The 20,621-nt window shown below is 42.7% G+C and overlaps 1 protein-coding gene and 1 long non-coding RNA gene across 3 annotated transcripts in view; one reads left to right on the top strand and one right to left on the bottom strand.

Annotated features, from left to right (window-relative positions):
• The window catches only part of LOC146805170 (E3 ubiquitin-protein ligase TRIM39-like), a 476,909-nt gene that overhangs the window by 52,451 nt on the left and 403,837 nt on the right, over positions 1-20,621 (bottom strand). Inside the window, exons 4-5 of the mRNA XM_085622362.1 lie at positions 13,902-13,924; positions 12,651-12,772 (exon numbers count right to left, since the gene is read on the bottom strand). Coding sequence (XP_085478488.1) covers positions 12,651-12,772; positions 13,902-13,924 — 145 coding nt within the window. The remainder of the gene's footprint in view (positions 1-12,650; positions 12,773-13,901; positions 13,925-20,621) is intronic.
• LOC146805171 (uncharacterized) overlaps positions 15,835-20,621 on the top strand; it is a 31,739-nt gene continuing 26,952 nt past the window's right edge. The window contains exon 1 of one of the 2 annotated variants that reach the window (XR_014967798.1): positions 15,835-16,317. This is a non-coding gene — a long non-coding RNA (uncharacterized LOC146805171). The remainder of the gene's footprint in view (positions 16,318-20,621) is intronic. The other variant, XR_014967799.1, reaches the window with a different exon arrangement.

The following is a 20,621-nucleotide window of genomic DNA, read 5'->3' as shown; positions in this document are numbered from 1 at the left end:
GTAAACTGCTGAAAGCAGGCCTTTCATTGCAGACTGCAGGAGCAGGGCTAACTGCTTGAACTCGACTTTGCCCTCACCACGTGCGGCAAAGTCAATGTACTATTTTTAATATATGCCAGTCACTTCTGAGAATGGCCTCCTGAGCCCAGGAGGCAGGGTGAATCACATTAAAGATGTGGACATGTAAGTGCAAGCTTATATGTCCCTATAGTGGCCTTTAACATTAAAAGACACTATCAGTGATAGACGGTCGATAGGATAACATAGGTTGGCACCCGGCCAAACATAGAGTTGGCAGCTCCATTATGGTGCTGCCTAAATATGCTGTGTTTGATATCAAACGGCGTGCCTGAACCCCTGATACAAATCTAATGTCAAGGGTGATGTGCCATGCACCCAGGTGGCTATCTTAGAGGTTGTCCACCTGGTTGCCCCAGCTTTTCCTGTGCTCTGGCTGCCAGCCAGCACTTGCTGCCGTCAAGATAGGAATCTGACCCCCTGCCATGAGGTGCAAACTTTCCCAGGAGTCAAAAACAATGGCCTGAATGAGAAGGAGGTCACACCTTCCCCCGTCAGGCTGGCTAGTGAAGTGGCACATTAAGGCGGTGAGTTTCAAAGGCTGCACCGCTTGTGAAATGCAACCAGGCTGCCTACCAAAGGAGGAAATAGCTCTTCCTTGGCACACTTGCACCCGGGCAGGTGGGATAATCAGGTATTCAGGAGGTGTACACCCCCTGAAGGCTAGCCACATCTTTAGGGTAGGCTATGTGGTCTGTACAGATACAGAAGACTTCTGCCATTTTTGAGAGTGGTAGAATAGTGTGGTCTGGGTAGAAAAAGTGACCTACACCGCTGGATGTGGTCATCTCGGAGCAGATTAGCTGCTGGAGCTAGGAGTCCATTGGTCACCTGCACTTACACCCCTAATAATCTTAAATCTAGGATTTAAGGACTACCTCTGACACCAGAACCTCAGTCCTGCTCTGACTTGCAACAAGGACAAAAAAAGAGACCCATATCTGCGACAATACGAACTGCACAAACCAATGAAAGGCATAATACTCTGTACCTGTGGCAACCTTCAGGAAACACCATGACCATTGCAGATCCTGGACCAAAGCTCTGTTCCCCCAGACAGAGGGACCCCTTTGAGAGCCAAAGGCATTACCAGACTCCCCTGGACCAGTGGCACTAGTCCTCTGCAACCACAGGTAAAAACATTGTGATGGAACCACAGAATTGCCGAGAAGTAGATGTTCCAGTGCATTGTGGGAAGCATAGTCCTGACCTCCACGCATTTTCAGGTGGCTACTGTGTTCCCCAGGCCCATCAGACGTCGAATTAACTTTCTACTCTGCTCAGCACTGCCCAGGCTTGTTGGTCGCCAGTCTGGCAACTAACCTCTTTACTCAATGCTGCATCTTGAAGAAACTCTGCAAAACTTTAATCCAAAGTCAGCAGTGGCTTTGATGTCAACTTTTTGCACCCTGTTCGCCACCAGCACAGTGCTTGCGAAAAACCCAGCTCTCCCACAGTTCCTGCTTCAGCACCGAGGACAGACAGGACAACTCTGCACCCAGGCTTCTTGAGCTAGGTAAGACTGAACTGACTGTCATGGCTTGGTCCTGTGACCGGCATCACCTGTACCCTCCTTGGGTTCCACACAACTCAACCTGCAAGTGACAGATTGTCACTACCACTTTTTCCTATTGATTGCAATGCAAAATTTCAGCTGTGGTGAATTGCTGTGATTTATATTTTATTCTAAAATCCATAACACCGGTTATCTGTATCTGACCACATTTGTTTTGGTGTCTAAATTAATATAAAAATCTGCTTTATTTTGATAAATTGGTATCGGATTTCTATCAAGTCGTGTCAGTTACTAATAGTCCATTTTTATACTCTGAAATGTTTAACACGTGTTCCTCTAGCAAAACCTGGCTGCTCTTTGCCACTCTACCGGGACTGAGCTAAGGATTTCTTACTGTCACTCCATGGACCATCTTTGGGGTATTATGAGATTATTGCATGGTGAAACATAACCAGCATCACCACATTATACCCCAACTTCTTATAGATACACTAAGTTTTCAGACTTGGTGTCAATAAGAACAGGCCAGCAAACTTCTTTAACAATTTATAACAGACTTTCTGCTGTTGGTCTGATAGAGTGGAGGAGAGAACTACTCCATACACTGATCCATCTTTGACATTGATGGACCGTAAGGCAGGGAGAGGCTGACACTCCTCTTCTTCCCCTCCATCCATCACCATCAGTATTGTAGTGTCTGCTCTGTCATGGTTGACCTTTATTTAGCCTGTTCACATGAATAACCCGGAGAGGGTTTCTTGGGGGTTCCTGAATGTACCAAATAGGTGACTTTCCCTTTCTTCCCCAGAAATGGATAGGGCCCAGTTAATTTGTCCTGGAGCGCTCTGGCTGTTACAGGCTCCAAAACCCACACTAACTGTCCTGGTTTCTATACCACCATTGAGGACTTCTGGTCATCCCAGTGGTTAACAAGCTGGACACTGGCCTCCACATGTCTGTTAGTCTTTTTCATGTGTTCAACCATTTCACAGTGAAAGCCTAATACAAAGTCTACAATATCCTGTTTGGGCTCTTTGAGGGGTCTCTCTCAACCCTCTCTTCCTTCAATCAGAATTATAGCACTCTTGCTCTCTAATGGTGTTACACCCCCGTATTGCAGGGATGATGAGGGTGACATTACAATATCTCCTTTCCATTTGTTAGCTAACACCATTTCTAGTACTTGTTACCCTGATTATTCTGTGTTTTAATACAAGCATCATATGTATGCCTATCTGTTCTTTGAGATCAGATGTATTCCATTCTATTTAGGATATTTGCTCTGCACTAAAGTAAACTTACTTAAGAGGTAAGATTACCTCAGTCTATGATTTTGATTAAGTTGACAAATAATTTTTAAGACACTATGAACTTTCCTTACCATCTCCATTATTCATTATTATTTTTGTCTACTATTTGACATTTGTAGGTGCCAACCAATTTTGTCCCATGATGAACCATTACAAATTGATACTTAGGAGGCGAAACATCGACATACATGTTTTTAACTTTATGACTGCCTGATAAGGGTGGAACCCATACTGTTATTTGGACCTGGGCACCCTACTACTAACATATATGTTATTTAAGTCAACATTTGTTTATCTGGCACTGCGCACCATTGATCACCATTTTGCACCTTTCACTAACACTGTGCCATCCACAGGTAGCACCTACTGCTATTTTGCTTGTTTCTCAAAACTTGTTTGAAAGATACTTTAATTGTGTACATGTAATGGTTATATGCAATGTTTGCACAGGCCTGTGCATCTAAATATATGGGTACATATTAAAATTGTTGGTCTTTTTCCCACTTGGTTTTCGCTGAAGAACGCTTCTTTATAATTGCCTAGGAAGTAAAGGCTGTTAGCTTCTCACAAAGGAACCATTTCTTATGTTAATATATACCTACCCAGGTTCCTAGGGATAAAGGGTTGCACCATTTGTGGCTCACTGGCTGTTTACAGTCATAGCACACCCCAGCCTTTGAAGGCTCATAATTCTTCCCAAGGACCTCCTCCCCTTGGAATGGGATGTGACTCTTGTTTCCTCCCACTTTAGGCATCTTTTGGAAAGTCTTTGGGTGACTCTTTCCTTTTAACTTGTCCCCCTCTTTCCCCTCCTTTCTTATTGTCACTACCATTGGACATTTTGGGCACCTTGGTGAGTACCCACTTATCATTCACCTTGCCCAGCTCTCCAGGACTAGGTAACTTCAAATCCACCAGATGCTGGAGTAACTTCTCGGAGGGACAGTTACTGGGTATGTATTCTTTGCCCATCAAATTACAGAGGCCCTTATATGCTTCCACCCTATTACCTTTTATCCAACTTTCTAGTGACTTCACTGAAACATCCATCAAGTCCATACATGTTTGTGTTGCTTCCTTGTGTGTGTGTTCCTAAATCTTTGTCTATATTCTTCAAGAGTGAAACCAAACAGCACATTGAGTGCCTTCTTCATTTGGGGGTAAGATTCAGCTACTTCATCTTCCAGTATCAGGAGCCTATCCCTCACAACAAGGACCGTCAATGTCACGCTCTCACCCCTCTCATCCCTAGGGCCCTCTCATAGGATGCTAGCCTTTTGTCAATGGCACCCCCCTCTATGTATTTAGGAACAATGCCACTGGGCAACCCGGGATCGTAGGCACCCCTTGCAATTACCTTTGATGCCAAGCTTGGCCCTTCTCTTTGCCAGGGGTAACTTTATCTCCTCTAGAGCCAGTTTCCTCTCCTCCAACTCAAGGAGACTTCTCTGGGCCTCCAGGTTTTTGGGCCCCTTCTCTGAAGTGGAGCTCTTCTCACTTACAGGTGTGGAGGGCCATCTTGGATGAGTAGTATGGATTGGGCTGTCATTGTTGCCATCATCTTCATCCTTGATGATTCCCTGCCATCATCCTTATTCACACTGTCAGGGCTGATCTCATTTTCTAGTTGGGCTTGGTCTCTCCTAGCTTCCTTCATAGCTCTGGGGGCCTTCTCTCGGTCCTTCTTTTTGGCTATGATGTCAAAGCTGATTTTCCTGTCCCTGCTCAACAATCTCAGGTCATTGATACTCAGTGTGGACAGGGTAACCAGGCTGATTTTCATGTCCTCCAAACTTTTAGTAGTTTTACAAAGTCTCCGGTTAGAAGGGTGATAGGGTCCTGTTTGACAGCAGTTGGCCTAGACCTGTCACTACCATAAGGAATGGAAGTGGTTCAACTTTAAAGCCTGTGAGACTCAAATTTCCTGACTGCCATTACACCATGAGAGCGAGAAATTAGGCAATAAAAGAAAATGGTTTTATAGCTGTTTCTGAGAACATATTCCAATGCGTCATTGGTATGCAGAGGGGTTCTTATCTTACTTAGAAGAGTTTGGAGTTGTGGCTTCCCTACCACAAACAAATAACTTAGGAGTAACTGGGCCAAAACAGTATACTTATTGTGGCACAATGTTCCAAAGTAATTGTCTATAAATGCCATAGGTGCTGGTCTCATTTACACATTCTAACTCCCTTCACTTCTACAAACTCTGGCTTCAGAGGTAGGTTATACTGATCTTACAAACTCAATTAATATAACTTTTAATAATGTTCTAAAGAAAAGGAGAGTATGTGGAAGAACATTGATCCTACAAATGATCTCACTTCATCTGATCATGAACCTTTGCAAATATTCCAGCGTTGTTGGATTGTGTTATTCAGCGTAGTTGTTGCCAGGCTAAAGACAAACAAAAGTGGATTTAAAATTCACACACCATTATTTGTTGATGGTTTTCTGACTTAGGGGAACAGCTAGCAAATAGAGTGTACTTTGTATTCTATGGGGGTAAACAACCACAGATGTTGGACAGTCTAAGGACCATAAGTAGTTTTAACATAGGAGTCCTACTTTATTAAGATTATGCAGTGTTTTTAGCTTGTGTGTTGCTTGCTTGTTTTGAAGTGTTTGCCATTGGTTACGCCCTACTGATTAGTTTGCTTTTATTTTTCTCACATGCTAAGGGGAAGTATCATACTTTTTCATCTAATTTTCTACTGCTTTGATAATCAAAAATGCTTTAAATATAAATCTTTACATGCTGCCACCTGAGTCACAGCAAAAGGGGGCAATGGGGAAAGCTGGTTTGATGTAGCCTATCAGAAAGCGAAAAGCCATCTGAGAAGGGTATTGAAACTATTTAAAATAGGATTATGCACTTTTTGCAAAAAGGAAGTCAATTGTCTCAATACTCAGTACAGGTATCTTATCGGAGAAAAGAAATTGGGTTTTTTCATATTGGAATGATATGATTGAGGTAGTTCAATCAAAGGACCAGAGAGCTTTCAGGCAGAGTCAATAAATACTACACACAACAAAATACCCAGGTCTATAACAAGGAGCAACTTGGAACCCAGAATGTCAAGAAGTATTCCTTTAATAGGACGAAATTCCTCATCCAGGTGGCATGCTTCTTCATAGGGATTCTCCTCACACCGTGACAGCAAATCGCAGTGCGGGTTACAACTCCCATTCTCATCTGGAGGAGCTCTTCAGATGTTTTATTATGTGACAATGTTTCCTATGGAGTCAGTCTGGTTGTGAATCTACCAGAGTGTAAAGACTACTGTCGTGCAAACAAAAATAAAGTAAAAGACATGATTAAAACTAACTCCAAAACAGACATTAAGCTTTATGATTCTCTCTCAGATCCTGGTTAAAGGATTTAGTGTATACTCCTTCCAATTACAGAGCTCAAAAACAGTCCTGTATTGTTATTTTCTGTCACTACCTCCCCGAGTCGGGAGTGGGTAATTTGCATGCCTGCTGCCTTCCTTGGTAGTGACAAAAATACAATACAGGACTCTTTTGACTCCATCAGGAACATTATCACATTCTAAAACATCCAAAGAGATCCTTACCCGGGATCGCTCACCTGTATGATTGAGGAGAATGTTTGGATTTCGTACTTGGAGGATTTATATGGTTCCCTGCCAACACTGCCCAATATACAGAGATATGGTTGGTAATTGACCATATCAAGCTAACTAGAGCTGCAAGTCCAGATAATATACCAGATGTGTTAATCAAGACTAATAGCGAGTGGTGGGCTAGGGTTTACTCTTGCTTGTTTGGGTGTATAAGCACAACATTGCTTTGTCCCCCTTCGTTGAGGGGCTCCTTTGTGAAACCCATACTAACAGAGAGAAATGGCACACAACTATCACATTATAAACTGATTAGCCTCCTGGATATTACAGAGACAGTGTTCTCAAAGATCCTATTGACGCATCTGGCTGAATGGGTACAGGAAAATAAACTCAAACCTATTGAGCAGGGTGGGTTACCCCACTATAGATCACTGCTTCGCCCTTTGGACTACTATTAGGTAATCATTGGCAATCAATCAAAGACTGTGTTGCTGTTTTATTAATTTCTGTACAGCTTTTGACACGATGGATAGAATCTGCTGTGGGAAAAACTGTGCGGTTGGAAGATACCATCCAATTTACTTAGTATGATTCAGGATTTACACACTGCTAACTGGGCACAGGTGGAACTTGACAGATCAAGAAGACTATCAAAAAGCATCCAAATTCGGACCAGCCTGCCAATGGGATGTGTTTTGGGAGACTTGCCGGCAACTTTAAATTGATCAAGATCTTTTCCTCCTAAAGTTGGGGAAGTGCATGTACCATGAGCACTGTATGCAGACAATTAGATCCTGTCAGATTATACCCCTTCAGGTTTACAAAGAAAACTGGAGTCTCCGGAAGCCTACAGTTAAAGGAACTCTAAAAATCATCCTTGAGAAAACAAAGATAATGTTTTGGGGGGAAAAACTTCACCTAGTTCAGATGGGTTCTGAGTTCTCTACCTGTTGAAGTGGTGTCTGGGGATGATTTTTGATTAAATATTAAAAATGGGATGCACATATGTGAGTGTTAAGTCTAGGGCCATGTTACAAGCAGGATGCTCAGTTGAGTTCAATCAGAGGCATAGTGGCCTGTCACTTGACCCCTCTCATGAACATTTATGAAGGTAAAAGAACTCCTGTCACCCTGTATGGGGCTGAGATTATTGCACTTGATACATCTTGTAGTTGGGAACCGCTAGAGGGTGCAGTGCTCAAGAGGTTTTTGCGCATTCCATTGGGAACTATGATACAGGGCTTAAGAAGGGAACTGAAACTAGTATCCTGACAGTTTGGCCTATCCTGCACTTTGAGTTTTTTTTTAACAACTTATCTAAAGATAAAGAAGTGCAAAGGATCTCTAAGTTATGCTGGGGAGAGGTCTGTGTTAGTGAGAGGCAGTGGGCCAGGGATTAGTATAAGAGATTTAGAAACCTTGCATACTGAAGGGTGCACAGTAGAAGCATGGTCTCTCTTTCCAAGTAAACAAGCATTGAGGGACCCAGTAGAGAAAGTAAGTTCTACATTAGATATGGCCTACTTCAGGGAGAAGCCCTCAATACATTTTACACTGCCCTGACGAGGACTAGTCACACTCCTAAGGCTAAAATGTTGCCTTGGAATTTTGTTCAGATCCTACCTACTGCCCCACCAATGAGTGTTGGTCATTGCTATAAATAATACTACAATTTTAGCAGCATTTCAGTACACTGAACAATGATCTCCGTCATTACAATAATTGCATAATGTAGTGGTAGTAGACACATCTCCACCCTGATGGTCATGAGTGCTGATCATGAAGACTTTGAGTGCACTTCACCGACTTGATCCCCTCATCCCCCCATTATCCTTCAATAACCTCCTGACTGCTGCTGAGTGGTCAAGGGAATGGGCAAACAGTGGAAACCAAAGAAGTAAACACCTAAACATCTCTATTCTAACTACTGCCCCCTTCTTTACCTCTGAGACCAGGGTTTGCAATGCCAGTGGTAGTAGCTGGTACCTGTAATTGACTTCCATGGCTGCGAACGATGTTTCATTTGTGATTAAATGATGTTATACTTAAATTCTCAGATGAAGACGCTCAATGTTGGTTTATCCATACTTCATAGTACTTAACAGTCGATGAGGGACAAACTTTCCACTCTACAAACAGAACTTCTGAGACACAATGGATCACGTACGGATTCCTTAAACCCTCACTTAAAGGACTGCGTGTTTGACAATATTCATACTAAGAAGCCTTTAAGTCTTAGCCCACAGCTGGGTGGGAGTTGTTATCCCTCACCCTGCTACTAAAATCGCAAACGACTGAAGGGATGATGGCCATTGTGGAAGACAGCGTCAGCACAAGTCGTGCAGAGCGGAAATCCCGCCCGACTACGCTGCCATTCTTCCTAGGAAGCCCTAAATTGGAGCTTTTAAGGTATTAACCTTTCACTAGGAGATCAGTGAAGAATATTCCGAACTCCTCACTTTTAAAGTGGACAATACCCCTCTTTAATACAACACCCCCTGGTCCTGATGAAAGCTCACCTGACCCTGTTGGGCACATAAAGAGCTGAAACATGTCGACCCACCCATTGGACTGACTGTACAGCGGACACATTAACTGCCCTCTCTGTACAATTTCCCCCACTTTTATTCTTTTTCCATGCACCAGACAACAATAAAGATTATAGTCTAGGTAGCATGAGAAAACATCCTTTTTAACTTTCACTGATTCACGACATATGAGCACTTTGTCCAATTTTGATCTCTGATCACTACTGAAATATCCAGTGGTTTTCCTCCAGGTGGAGGTAGCACAATACTAAACCCGATGATGAGGCAGTCACGTTATCGAGGCGGAGAACCAAGATATACCGCCATACAATCCACATAAAACGTGAATGAGGGTTTTTTAAGGAACGGCTGAATAACCACCAAACCCTGGATAACAGGTTCAAGTGATCCACTCTTTTTTGATAAAAAACATTGTGAAAGCAGCACAAATGGCGGACGTGGAAGCCAAAATCACGGACAAGTCAAAGACATCATTACGGCATCTGGACCTGCTGGGCTACTTTTTTACACCATAGAGTTACTGCCTCACTCTAGGAGACAATGCAGACAATTACAGGATCATTTCTAAAGATTATACAACACTGCAAAACGAAAAGCTACACAAACCAAAATTTACAAACAGTCACTAGGGGCAGATTTGCCATTTCAGAACCAGTAGCTGAAGTTGGTCAACTCATTGCTGCAATACTGTATGTTGTGGGGGGAAAAAACAGAACGTAATCTAGAGTTGAGCAGACCAATGGATCAGTGCTTAATTTGTAAAAAACGTAACTGCCAGGGGCTTCCTCAGGATGTCACTCCAGCCCCACCCATTGCAACTGGTAGTGCTGCCAATTACAGTACCAACACAAGTGTGACAATTCAGACTGTTGGAGGCCCCTACAACTCTAATAAGGGCCTGGGAGCAAGTATTAGTTGTTTTTAATGTATATTGAATTAATAAACAACAGTTGTTCTGCTTAACTTAAAATTACACAAACAGCGCCACCATGTGGCAGGTATTATAAGTCCCTTGGTGTTGGTAATTAAGTGCCTATGCCGACTGGAAACCACCAGCTCAAATTAATCACTGTAAAGGATAAAGATAGCGGACCAAACCCCCCTATGTAGGCATGCATTTTTTTTTAATTTATTCTTTTTTTTAATTCATGAGGCTAGCGAAACAGCAAAAACTGTCTCTAAGCCACACATAAAGATGACAACTGGCATTTTAAGGAAAGTTACAATTATTGTATTTATAGCAAATCGCAAACTGTTCTTTGGGCCGGGACAAAATATGTTTATTTCTTAAAAAGAACAAATTGAACTTTTTCGGGGAAAATCAAGTATTTAAAAAATATTTGAATTTAATATTTGACTAACAAATTGGCCACGTCTTGCAGATGCTGTGGACATCCTTTCTTTGTTCACAGAAGGATCTTGCCTCCTGCAACGGCATTTTCAGGATATACCATGATAGTCTTTTATATCTTCATTGCTACTATAGACAGATGGTTCTTGAGTCCTAAGGTCATGAACCCTTCTAACGGCGGGATAGCTCTGCAGTCTAATGATGGGGACTGTGAGATATGAAACTTTACATCACCCAACTTTTAACCAGATTCTGAGTGATACTATATGGGATATAATTGAGGAAAGGAGTTAGCAGAGGAAAATGAAAGGAAGAGAAGCTTTAAGTGAATGAAGGGGGTGATATCCGTATATCTCACATAAAATCTGCACTCTTAGAATGCAAGCCAGCGGCTCCAGTGCAAATGCATATATTACCGGCATTAGTTTGCCCCCAGACTCATCTCTCGTTGACCCATTTCCCCTTGTGATATCAATCTACAGATCCTGACTTGGACGGACCTTGGGACTCCTCCATAATACAATGATCCATCTTTTGATAGTAGCTGTAGGTTGGGCCGTATTTCACAATATCACTGTTTGCGCCTGGCACACCTTTCAAAAGCTGTGCCGGGCGCAAACAGTGATAATTTGCCCCATTATGGTGTATGTGCTGCCCCTAGGGCAGCCACGAACTCGCGCTGCCCTGGGGGCACCTCATTCATGGGAAATAAAGGAGCAGCCGCTCCGTGTTTTCACAGTGCAGGCGGCACACGCCTGCACTTCCAAATGGGATTAGAGATCCCCTTGCAGGCGGGTGCAGTCAGTGACTGCACCCGCCTGCAAGGGAATGTCTGGGGGGTCTATAGGACCCCTTTTACCCCCTGCAGAGGGCTGCTGTCAGGAGGCGCACTGACAGTGCGTCACCTTTTAAATGGTGCACTGTCAGTGCGCCTTCTTAGGGCTTCTTTGACTCTGCGCCCGCGCCTGTAATATGGCTGGGGCGCAGAGTCAAAGGAATCCACTCATTTGCATAGGACACACCCCTATGCAAATGAGGGAACATCCTCTATTGATAGGGCTGACGCTTTAAGTACGCCAGCACTATCTGTATTATATAAGGGGACGCACAAGTATCTGCGTCCCCTTCTATAATACCAAAGTGCCCCAGGGGTGCGCAAAGCGGGCGCAAAAGCCCGTTGAGCCCCCAGGGCACCTTATGTAATATGGCCCCCTGATGGATTCTTTGACTTTGCACCCATGTCTGTAATATGGCGGGGGTGCAGAGTCAAAGGAATTCCCTCATTTGCATAGGTCACGCCCCTATGCAAATGAGGTGACACCCTCTGTTGATAGCGCTGGCGCTTTAAGTGCGCCAGCGCTATCAGTTTTATAGAAGGGAACGCACAATAGCCTGAGCACCCTTCTGTAATACCAAAATTCCCCGGGGCCTGCAAAGCGGGCGCAAACGCCCGTTGCGCCCCTAGGGCATGATCTGTAATACCGCCCAACAGATAGGAAAGCAGAAGGGCTGTGACCAACTGTTGCCAAGAGGCCTATTAAAAACAACAAGTGTTAGTCATTATAAGGAGTATTAGTATGAGTTGTAAGGCAAAGTGTTAAAAAGAGCCACAAAGTAAAAAGAATGTGGAAGACGTAAGTAAAAAAGCTAATTGGAAGTCTATGAGGAATCGCTTACGGGACGCAAAGAGGTGAAGAAAACATGGGAAGAGTAACATGTAAGGTGCAAAAGGAGGTGCTTGTGTCATAAGAATTGTCAGTAAAAGGGTGTCGGAGATCATGGGGCAGAAACCAATGTTAGCCGAAGCAGGCAAAAGAGCAGCAATGGAAGTAAGAGGAGTTGATGAAAGAGGTTGAAGGAAGAACATCCAAACTGTAGGTTTTCTGGTAATGACTAACTTTCAACAGTACCACCAGACTCAAGAACCATCTGTGTACAGTGCTAAAATACTGGGACAATCCAAATCAACTCGATGCGTCAGCCATTGCTCACATTAAGTACCATCAACAGCAAGTATACAAACAGATTTTCCCTGTATGTGACAAAATTGTTCTTGTGGGTCTGGAAATTTCTACTCTTGCAGCCTCGGTAACAGTTCCAGGTTTATGACAATCTTTTCTAAATCTGGGTGGGTTAGTAGGTTTTAGTAACTCTGGTAATTGTAAGCATTTTTGCCTTATGCCAAGATTCTGGACGAAACTAATTGAAGTATTCACTAGATAAGTCTATCCACACAAAACCTAGTTTAGATGTGTTTACCTGACCACGTTGATATATTTTCGTGCAAGATGGAATGTCTGCGACAAAGGTCCTCCAGTTTCTTAACTTCTTCAGGAGACAACAGCTGTGGACCCTCCTCTGTAGTTACCGTGTTGTTGCACCTGGGAATGAAATATCTGTTACTTAAACCAAGGAAGAAGTCCAAACCAGTAAGCATGATGGCAGTCACAGGGAGTGAGGGATGGCCATTGAACATATGTGTGAGAAAAATTAGAGGAAAGAGAGAATTCCAGAAAAGGAGTACTGATTGTGAGACTGGAAGTCACCATCTGAAACAAAGGAGAGCACCAAGATGTTTCTAAGTGGCTGAAGATGCATAGGGAGGCAATGCTGGTAGATGCGTTCAAAGACTCAAAGATCTGCGGTGGTGATGTTTATTCACCTATGGTACGTCTACTGCACACTTCACGCGTCTGATCATTTAATAATGGTGAAGAGATGGCAGATACAATGGAACAGGGTGAATAGTGGAATAGAATGTACAGCTATATTATGGTTATATTGCCCATTTTATTTCGGATATGGCCAGGAGCCTCATAGTTATATGCGAGGCACTAATGATTTATAGACCTCTGCCAGACCTGTAGTAGTGTCACAATATTAAAGGCACGACTACAAGTTTTTGGTTGCAAAGAGAAAAACAGCATTGGATGATCTTGATCTATTTACTAATTAAACAGCACAACCTGAGATCTCAGCAATGGGACTGGGTTGTGAAATGGTTTCATTTGGTAAAAATGGTTTATACCATGATTCACGTTGGAGAAGCGCCTGTTATGCAACACAACTGTATACATTAGTACCAATTGAGATGTGTTTCTTTTCTCTATCTTCTCCTCTTCCCCCGTTTAATTTATTTTTATTTCGTATTTTCTTTATTTATTATTTATTATTTAGACACATTTGTAAAATGCCATGAATGCATAATGACGCAAGAAGATATTCTGTGACTGGAGATGTATAATATGTATACAGGCTGTTATGTCTTGTTCAAAATTCAGAAAATAACAATAAAAAACATTATTATTATTATTCACGTTTGAGGTCTCTCACTGGCACTAGTGGGATATGAGACCTCCATTGTGAAATAATTTGGAGGTATGAGAAAACTTTGTGGAATGAAAATGTATGTGTGATATGAAGATACAAGGGTGTCGTGTTCCAGATTTGTGTTTTAACAGGAATTTCCTTGCAGTGGTTTTCCATGAAAATGTGATAAGCCATCCTTACCTGTTTAAAAGGCTCTCCACATCCTAGAAAGAGAAACAGACAGACAACTGAGATCAATGTTATTGCTCTAGATGGGAACAAGAAACTTACATAAGATTAAGTGTTTACATTGGTGTGACCAATTAGGTTGCCTGGACCATAGTCTACAACTGTTAGCATATGACCAGGTGTTTTACTGTCTTACAAGCAATTTAGTTACAAAGTGTTGACTCTCTTTTCCCTAATTGCCTTGTCTACCCTCCTTGATTGTCCCAGCCATCCCCACTCAATTCTGTTTGACTCCACCCCTTTCGCTTTCCCCCTCCACGTAGATGGAGAGAGAGTAAACACCTGTTCCCCACTAGCCTGAGGGTTGGATGGAGGTATTGATTCTGGCGTGTGCGTGCATGTGTGTTTGTTTATTTTTGTCTTCGTATGTGTAAATGTGCATTACACTACCTAGACCAGAGGTCTTCAAACTTTTTTACTCTGAGCCCCCCTAAGCAAAATGTTTCGAGGTCGGGCCCCCTCCAAAACTTCATGGCAAGGATTGGGGAAGTGGGAGGAACATGGCTGCGTGCAGGGAGCAGGGGATATGAGATTATTTCAAGAATACCTTTTCTATAGCTTATGAATTGCACTAAATATGACACTTATGAAACAGCAAATGCATCAAACAAAAACAGATATGATCCCAAACAAACTGCTCCCCATAATTGGGGTGTTGTGAGCCTCTCACACTCTTTGCTCCCAATGTAACTACACCTGCTGCACTAATTATAACTGCAGTCCTGAGTAGCAGGCTATCTCCCCTGCATCTTTGATCTCTTCCCCACCATGAAGGACCATCACCTTGGTCCTAATGCTTCAAAGGAAAATAAGCTCCGATGCCCCTTTTTAGGTCGAGTATTCAAGACCTATTGTAATTTCTTATGTTGGGTTAAAGCCATCCCCCAGCTTTTGATTTGTTTGTTTCAGTGTCCTTCAAAAATCGTTTCCTGCCAGTGGCCAGTCCTGCCTTTTTGTCCCTCCTTTCTCTCTTCCTTTCCTCCCATGCAGCAGAGACTAACTAATATCTCATCACACTACAGTTCTTTGTCTGTTCTCTGGGGAACTACTTTATTTCTTTGTTTCCTGCTCTGTTTCTTTTTGCCTGTATGTAGTTTGAGCACCATAGCTGAAAACATTTAAATATAGTTTTCCTCCCTGCCACCTCCTCTTAATTCCACACTAGAATTGGGGGTACGTCTTGCGCCATGCCTCCCGCTTCGTTGGCAATCATTTTTAGGCTTTTAGTAATTTTAGATGTTCACTGTCATTTGGGCTTTTCTTTAAGGAAGATTGGGCTTGTTTAGTCTGTAGCACTATTTTGTTTAAATAGTTTCTCCTACTGCAGGCAGACATGCTTTCCTGCAACGTTTAGCGCGCTTTCACTTTCTTGTGTGACACAACTTAATATATTTTTTTAGAAGCAGTGTGGCACAACGCGCTATTTTTAATGTATTTTTTCAGCCACCGAAAATGTTAATTTTTATTTCACCGCCGAAAATATTATGCGCTCATGTACAGCATTAACACTAGTGGCCGTGGTGCACACAATTTGTTTGAAATTAAAAAAACGTGAACACACTGAGAGATGCGAAGATCCCATGAAAACAATACCGAATGTAAGCACAGACATATTACGTGTACTTCTGGGATGCATGGACAGTGAATAAGGACATCAACTTAAATTCAAACTCTGCCGTCATCCGAGCACCATGTTGGAAAGGACATTTCCCCTTTTATTCATTAAGTAGAGTTACATAACGTTTATAACAGTGCTGAATTTCTAAGTTTCCTCAATGTATTTTCTTCTTGTTATTTTCCAAGCTTTTTTCTGCAACTCGACTTGGGTAAATTGCTAGAGCATCAGGGCATGAGTGCGGACTATGCTGGACAATGCTGACATTAGGCAATGCTGTCTGGCAGTGTCTGGCTCCAGCGACATCGTCTTCTAACTCGTGCCCACTGACGCGCTAGCGATGCACTTCCAAAGTGGGTTTCCTGTTTCACCCACGAACGGGAACTTTTGGGGAAGATTCATAGAACCCCCCTCTTAAGCCCCACACCTCTAAAAAGAAAGAATAACTCTGCAGTCAAAGCAGTAACCGGGCTGTACACGTCTGCGGCTGAATAGACATTTAAATGTCCGGGAGCACTTAGCTTCACCCAATACTGAGAGGCAGGTACCGGATTGGCTTCCGCCTGCAAACCTAAGATTGGTTCACCGGAACGCAAGAAACAGTGAGGTGATCTGCAATTAAAATAAAAAACTGGAATTAATTAAAATTTCCTGAATGACAACAGTAGGTGAGCTTGACAGTACAAACAGACAGTACGTCAGTCTTGCGCTCTACCCCAGCTGAAGTGCAGTGAGCGGTGAAAGGACTAAGCAGTAAGTCATTTTTTTAAAGTGTTTTTTTTTTTTACAAAGGTTCTTAACAACAGCGATCTTTCTTTTTTTTTAAAAGCATTTCAAATTCAAAACAGTATTGCAGTGTAGCGCTATGCCCCACTCACAGTATCTGTGACTAGTTAGATGCACTTTTCAACTGAACTTCTTGCTCTGCTTGTTAAAAGAGGGAAACTTGGAGGTTTGAGCTCTCCTACACTGGAATTGCAAATCGATCACATATACCCATGTGCGTGGTGCCGGCTCAAAATCTTTGTCGAATAGCTTTAGAAGTAATTTCTGCTTCTGCCACTGGATGTACTGTGCCCACAATTTGATAATAAAAGGAGAGAGAGAAGGCCACACTATATGTTATGTATTTATTTATTTATTTATTTGATTTTATATAGCGCAGACTTGGCCCAGAAGCATTAGACCGCTTTAGAGTCAAACAGACCAGTACCAAGTGGACAAAAGAAAGGATTACCGTAGGAAGAGTGAACGACAATGAACCCCTTGTGAGGTGAAAATATACATACTGTTAATAAAAGCATAGAATGAAGAACACGTACTATCAACCTGTGTGGCAGGCATTGCACCATGTAAGGTTCATTGATAAATAGTGCAGGGATATGCTAAGAAAACCACCGGCTTAAATAAGGCACTGTCTAAAATGGATTTATTTGAGGTGATAAAGAGGGCTGTACAGCCATTAAATTGGAACAGTTTGAGGGTTTTTTTCAGCCTGACTGAACATTACTGCAGGTTTGTGATGGATTCTGAAAAAGGCGGATTCATTAACGGGGATGATAAAGAATGGCATTCAGTTTCAGGAGTTGAATGAATTCAAGAAGGTGTTTCAGTTGATCAAGGGAGATAATTGTTGGATACCATCACCAAGTCATTTTTATGTCAAGAGGCACTCGATTTTAACTACAGATACTAACAAAACAGTGGTAGGTGCAGTCCTGGCACAGGTGGTGGACAGACAGCCTTGTGCTTTGAATCTTGAACTTTATGCTTGAAAGAAGTCCTTCGTCGGTGGTTGGGTTATTAAACTTTACAGGGTGTTCCAGTGGACGTGCCGTTTATGGTGTGTAAGGACTACAGTCCACTGTTGCATGCTTTTGTTATAGTGAGAAGACCAGTGGAAATGGTTGCATGGCTGAAGGCTGATAATCGCTGTCTGGTCTGAGAGTTGAGTTGGGGGTTGAGTATTTGCTGGGAGTGAAGAATAAGCCAGCAGATTGTCCATTCGTGATGACTTCACAAGGGGAAAAGTATAGTAAGAATGCTGAGGACTCAGTTACGTGTGTACAAGATGATACTATAAGGAAATAACACCACTGCCAGTGGTTTTGTCTAGACATGTATACCTCCCTTTTTCGTCTTTACTCTTCCCCTTTGCCACAGATCATTCTAGCCAGAAAAATCCGGAAAACTACCAGAGACCTCAAAAACATTGATCCTAAAGTTTTCAAGGACATGCTTGCCTTCTACAAGACTACTCAATCTCTCTTCACTGATCCCGAGTTACTGATCCAAATAAAAAATTAGTGCATTGTTACTCACATATTGGACACCATTGTGCCTCCTCTCACTAAATTAAAAAAGCAAGAAACCCCCGCTATTGCACTGTAACCAAGTAAGATGCTGTTTTACAACTCAAGACACGCATACAAATCTGTACATAACTAACTACACGTTCCTTAAAAGCAAACTTGATAATCAGGCCCTCCAGGATTTCGCGATTTGCAAAAAAATCGCGAAATCGGCAGTTTTGTAAAAATGCCGCGATTTTTACAAAACTGCCCGCGAAATTTGGACGGTTGGGCAGCTCTTGGGAGGAGGCCACTTTTAGGTGTCTGTGCTGACAGGACAGCTGTCTGCAATGTCAACATGTGTAGAAAAACATGTGTTAGAACTTTAGTGCGTGCAGACAGTTCGTGAAGCTTGGACAATAAGCAAAAGGGAAGGAGTGCACGCTCTAACACATGTTTTTCTGCTTAGCAATTTATCGCCGCACAGAGCGATGAACAATTATTTGCCACCGCGGAGACAGGAGAAATGAAGTTTAATCAACAAGAAGGCCTGGACATTTACGACAGACAGTGAAAACATTTGCATAGGGTTGTTGGTAGTGTGGGTTCACATTGTTATATTCTTTTGTGCACGTATTGTCGTTGTCAGCACGTTGTACATGGGGTGAATCTAATCTAATTTTTCAGGCACTATAGTAGTACATTTTCCATTTCGGTTTTTAACATTGAGGCCATTTTATTCATTCACATGCTTAAGTCACGATGAGTGCAGAGAAGGGGCGATGTAAGGATAGTTTCTTGAGGATTTTCACCCAAGGTCTAGAAGATAAGTATATTGGGTCACGTAGCGTGACGGGGGAGGTGCATTATGGGAGAGAGAGTAGTTAGGTTGAGTAATGGCGTTTAGTGCTCGTAACTTTAAAAGCAGGTTAGTCACGTGGTTTGGAAGCAGGTAGCGCGAGGGCTAGGAGCGCGAGGGTTTAAAAGCGAGAGTGGGTGCAGCTGATTCGGTGAATTAACAGCTGGGAAGAGGGAGGAAAAGAGTGCATTCACTGAGGACGGTATGAGATGCCAGAGCGTAGGAGGTGAGTGTGGACGCAAGGCAAAGAAATAGTCTAATTGAGAGAGGGGGAATCTGGTTGGGAGTATCGTCGGTGATGAATTGTGGGGTGATGAGCAGTTTGAACAAAGGTAGAGAGCGGTGGGACAGGAGAACAGAGATGCGAGGAGAATGAAATAGAGGGGGGTGGTGAGAGCTTGAGAGCTGAAGTGGGGGAGGGGGGCAAAGAGAAGGAGAAGTGGAGAGATGGAATATAAACCAGAGACAAAGATAGAAGAGATGGGAAGACAAAGGAGAAGTGCGGGAAGTGAATGCGTCAGAGAGGCAGGAAGGACAAACTGAAAGCAGGAGGGAAAGGCATGAAAGGAAGAGCCGTGCACTGAAAAGAACCGAGGAAGAAAATTGGAGTGAAAAAGAGAGAAAAAACAACGAAGAAGAAAACAGAGCAAGTAAGGAGGAAAGAGCATTTGAAAGAGAATGATAAGAAACCCTGGAGTGGGAATTACAGGGATGAGAAGTGAAGGAAGCAAGAACAAAACTGAAAACGAGAAAAGAGAAAGGGGAGGTAGGAAATAAAGAGAAGAGAAAGGGAAGGGGAAATGAAAACAGAGTAAAGGAAGAGGAGCGACAAGGATTGAGAAATATAACAGAACAGCAAGAAAACGAAGAGAGAGAGAAGGAAGGAGTCAACGATTGAAATTAAAATAACAGAATTATTTTAGGTCTGTTTACAGTACAGCTGTCTGCGATGTAGTACGTGTACCTTATTGGATAGGCCTTTGCAAGCACCAGGGTGTCAATACTCATGCTCACAAAGGGAAGGGAAGGGAAGGGAAAGGGAAGACGGGCGGTGGCCATTGAACCTTGTTGCTGCATGACGAAAGGTTTCCTGTCTGTGCAGAATGCACTGTTCAACGTAACCAACAAGAAAACTACAATTATCGGGCAACATGAACTATCAATTTCTTTGGAGATGGCAACCAGTGCTGGAAAGTAGGGGAAACCCAACTGATCTCACTTCCGCCAGCTAATTTGTCTGAGAAAAATGCTGAATTTGTCCTGGTGTCTGATAATTCAGCAGCGCCTGCAAGTTGTTTGTATTCGGCTGGGTGCAGCAACGTGCAGGCAGTAGGAGGTCTTTCTTATTTCAACATTCAGCTGGGAGCAAAAGTTATCTTACCTCTATTAAAAGCCCCTCAAAATTGCAGGGCACAAAATGGTCTCTCCAACAGGTATCTTAACCCTGTAAGATATTTTAAAATGCAACCTCTATGTAACCAATTGAGTAACCTAGAAGGGATTTACTGTCACATTTGTCATCTGTTACCAATATCTTTGCAGCAAATTAAAAAAAAAAAATATTATGTTGCTACCAATGTTGTGGGCATCATTGGCACCCACAATTGGCAAAAGAGGGTACCTGAGGAAGAGGTGTCCTGCCTCTCGGATCCGTAGGCAGCGATGCCCGACAGGGGTGCATACATGGGCACTAGAACATCCCAGGGAGAAATACAGCACACTCGCACAAGGTTAGGACTGGAGCTGTGCTTCCGTTTAGAGCTGCAGACACTTTAAACATGCCTATTTCAAAGTGGAATACTCTGCTAAAACAGCTTCCATTGATTTCAGGCTGAAAATGAATGATTATGAGTAAAATAAAGTGCCGCAAAAATGCCGCTAAATTTCAATATTTGTGCCGCTAAATT

The sequence above is a fragment of the Triturus cristatus genome, chromosome 8, assembly GCF_964204655.1.
Source record: "Triturus cristatus chromosome 8, aTriCri1.1, whole genome shotgun sequence".
Classification (NCBI taxonomy): domain Eukaryota; kingdom Metazoa; phylum Chordata; class Amphibia; order Caudata; family Salamandridae; genus Triturus; species Triturus cristatus.
Note: the sequence above shows the minus strand (reverse complement) of the source record. Positions and strands in the feature narration are given on the sequence as shown.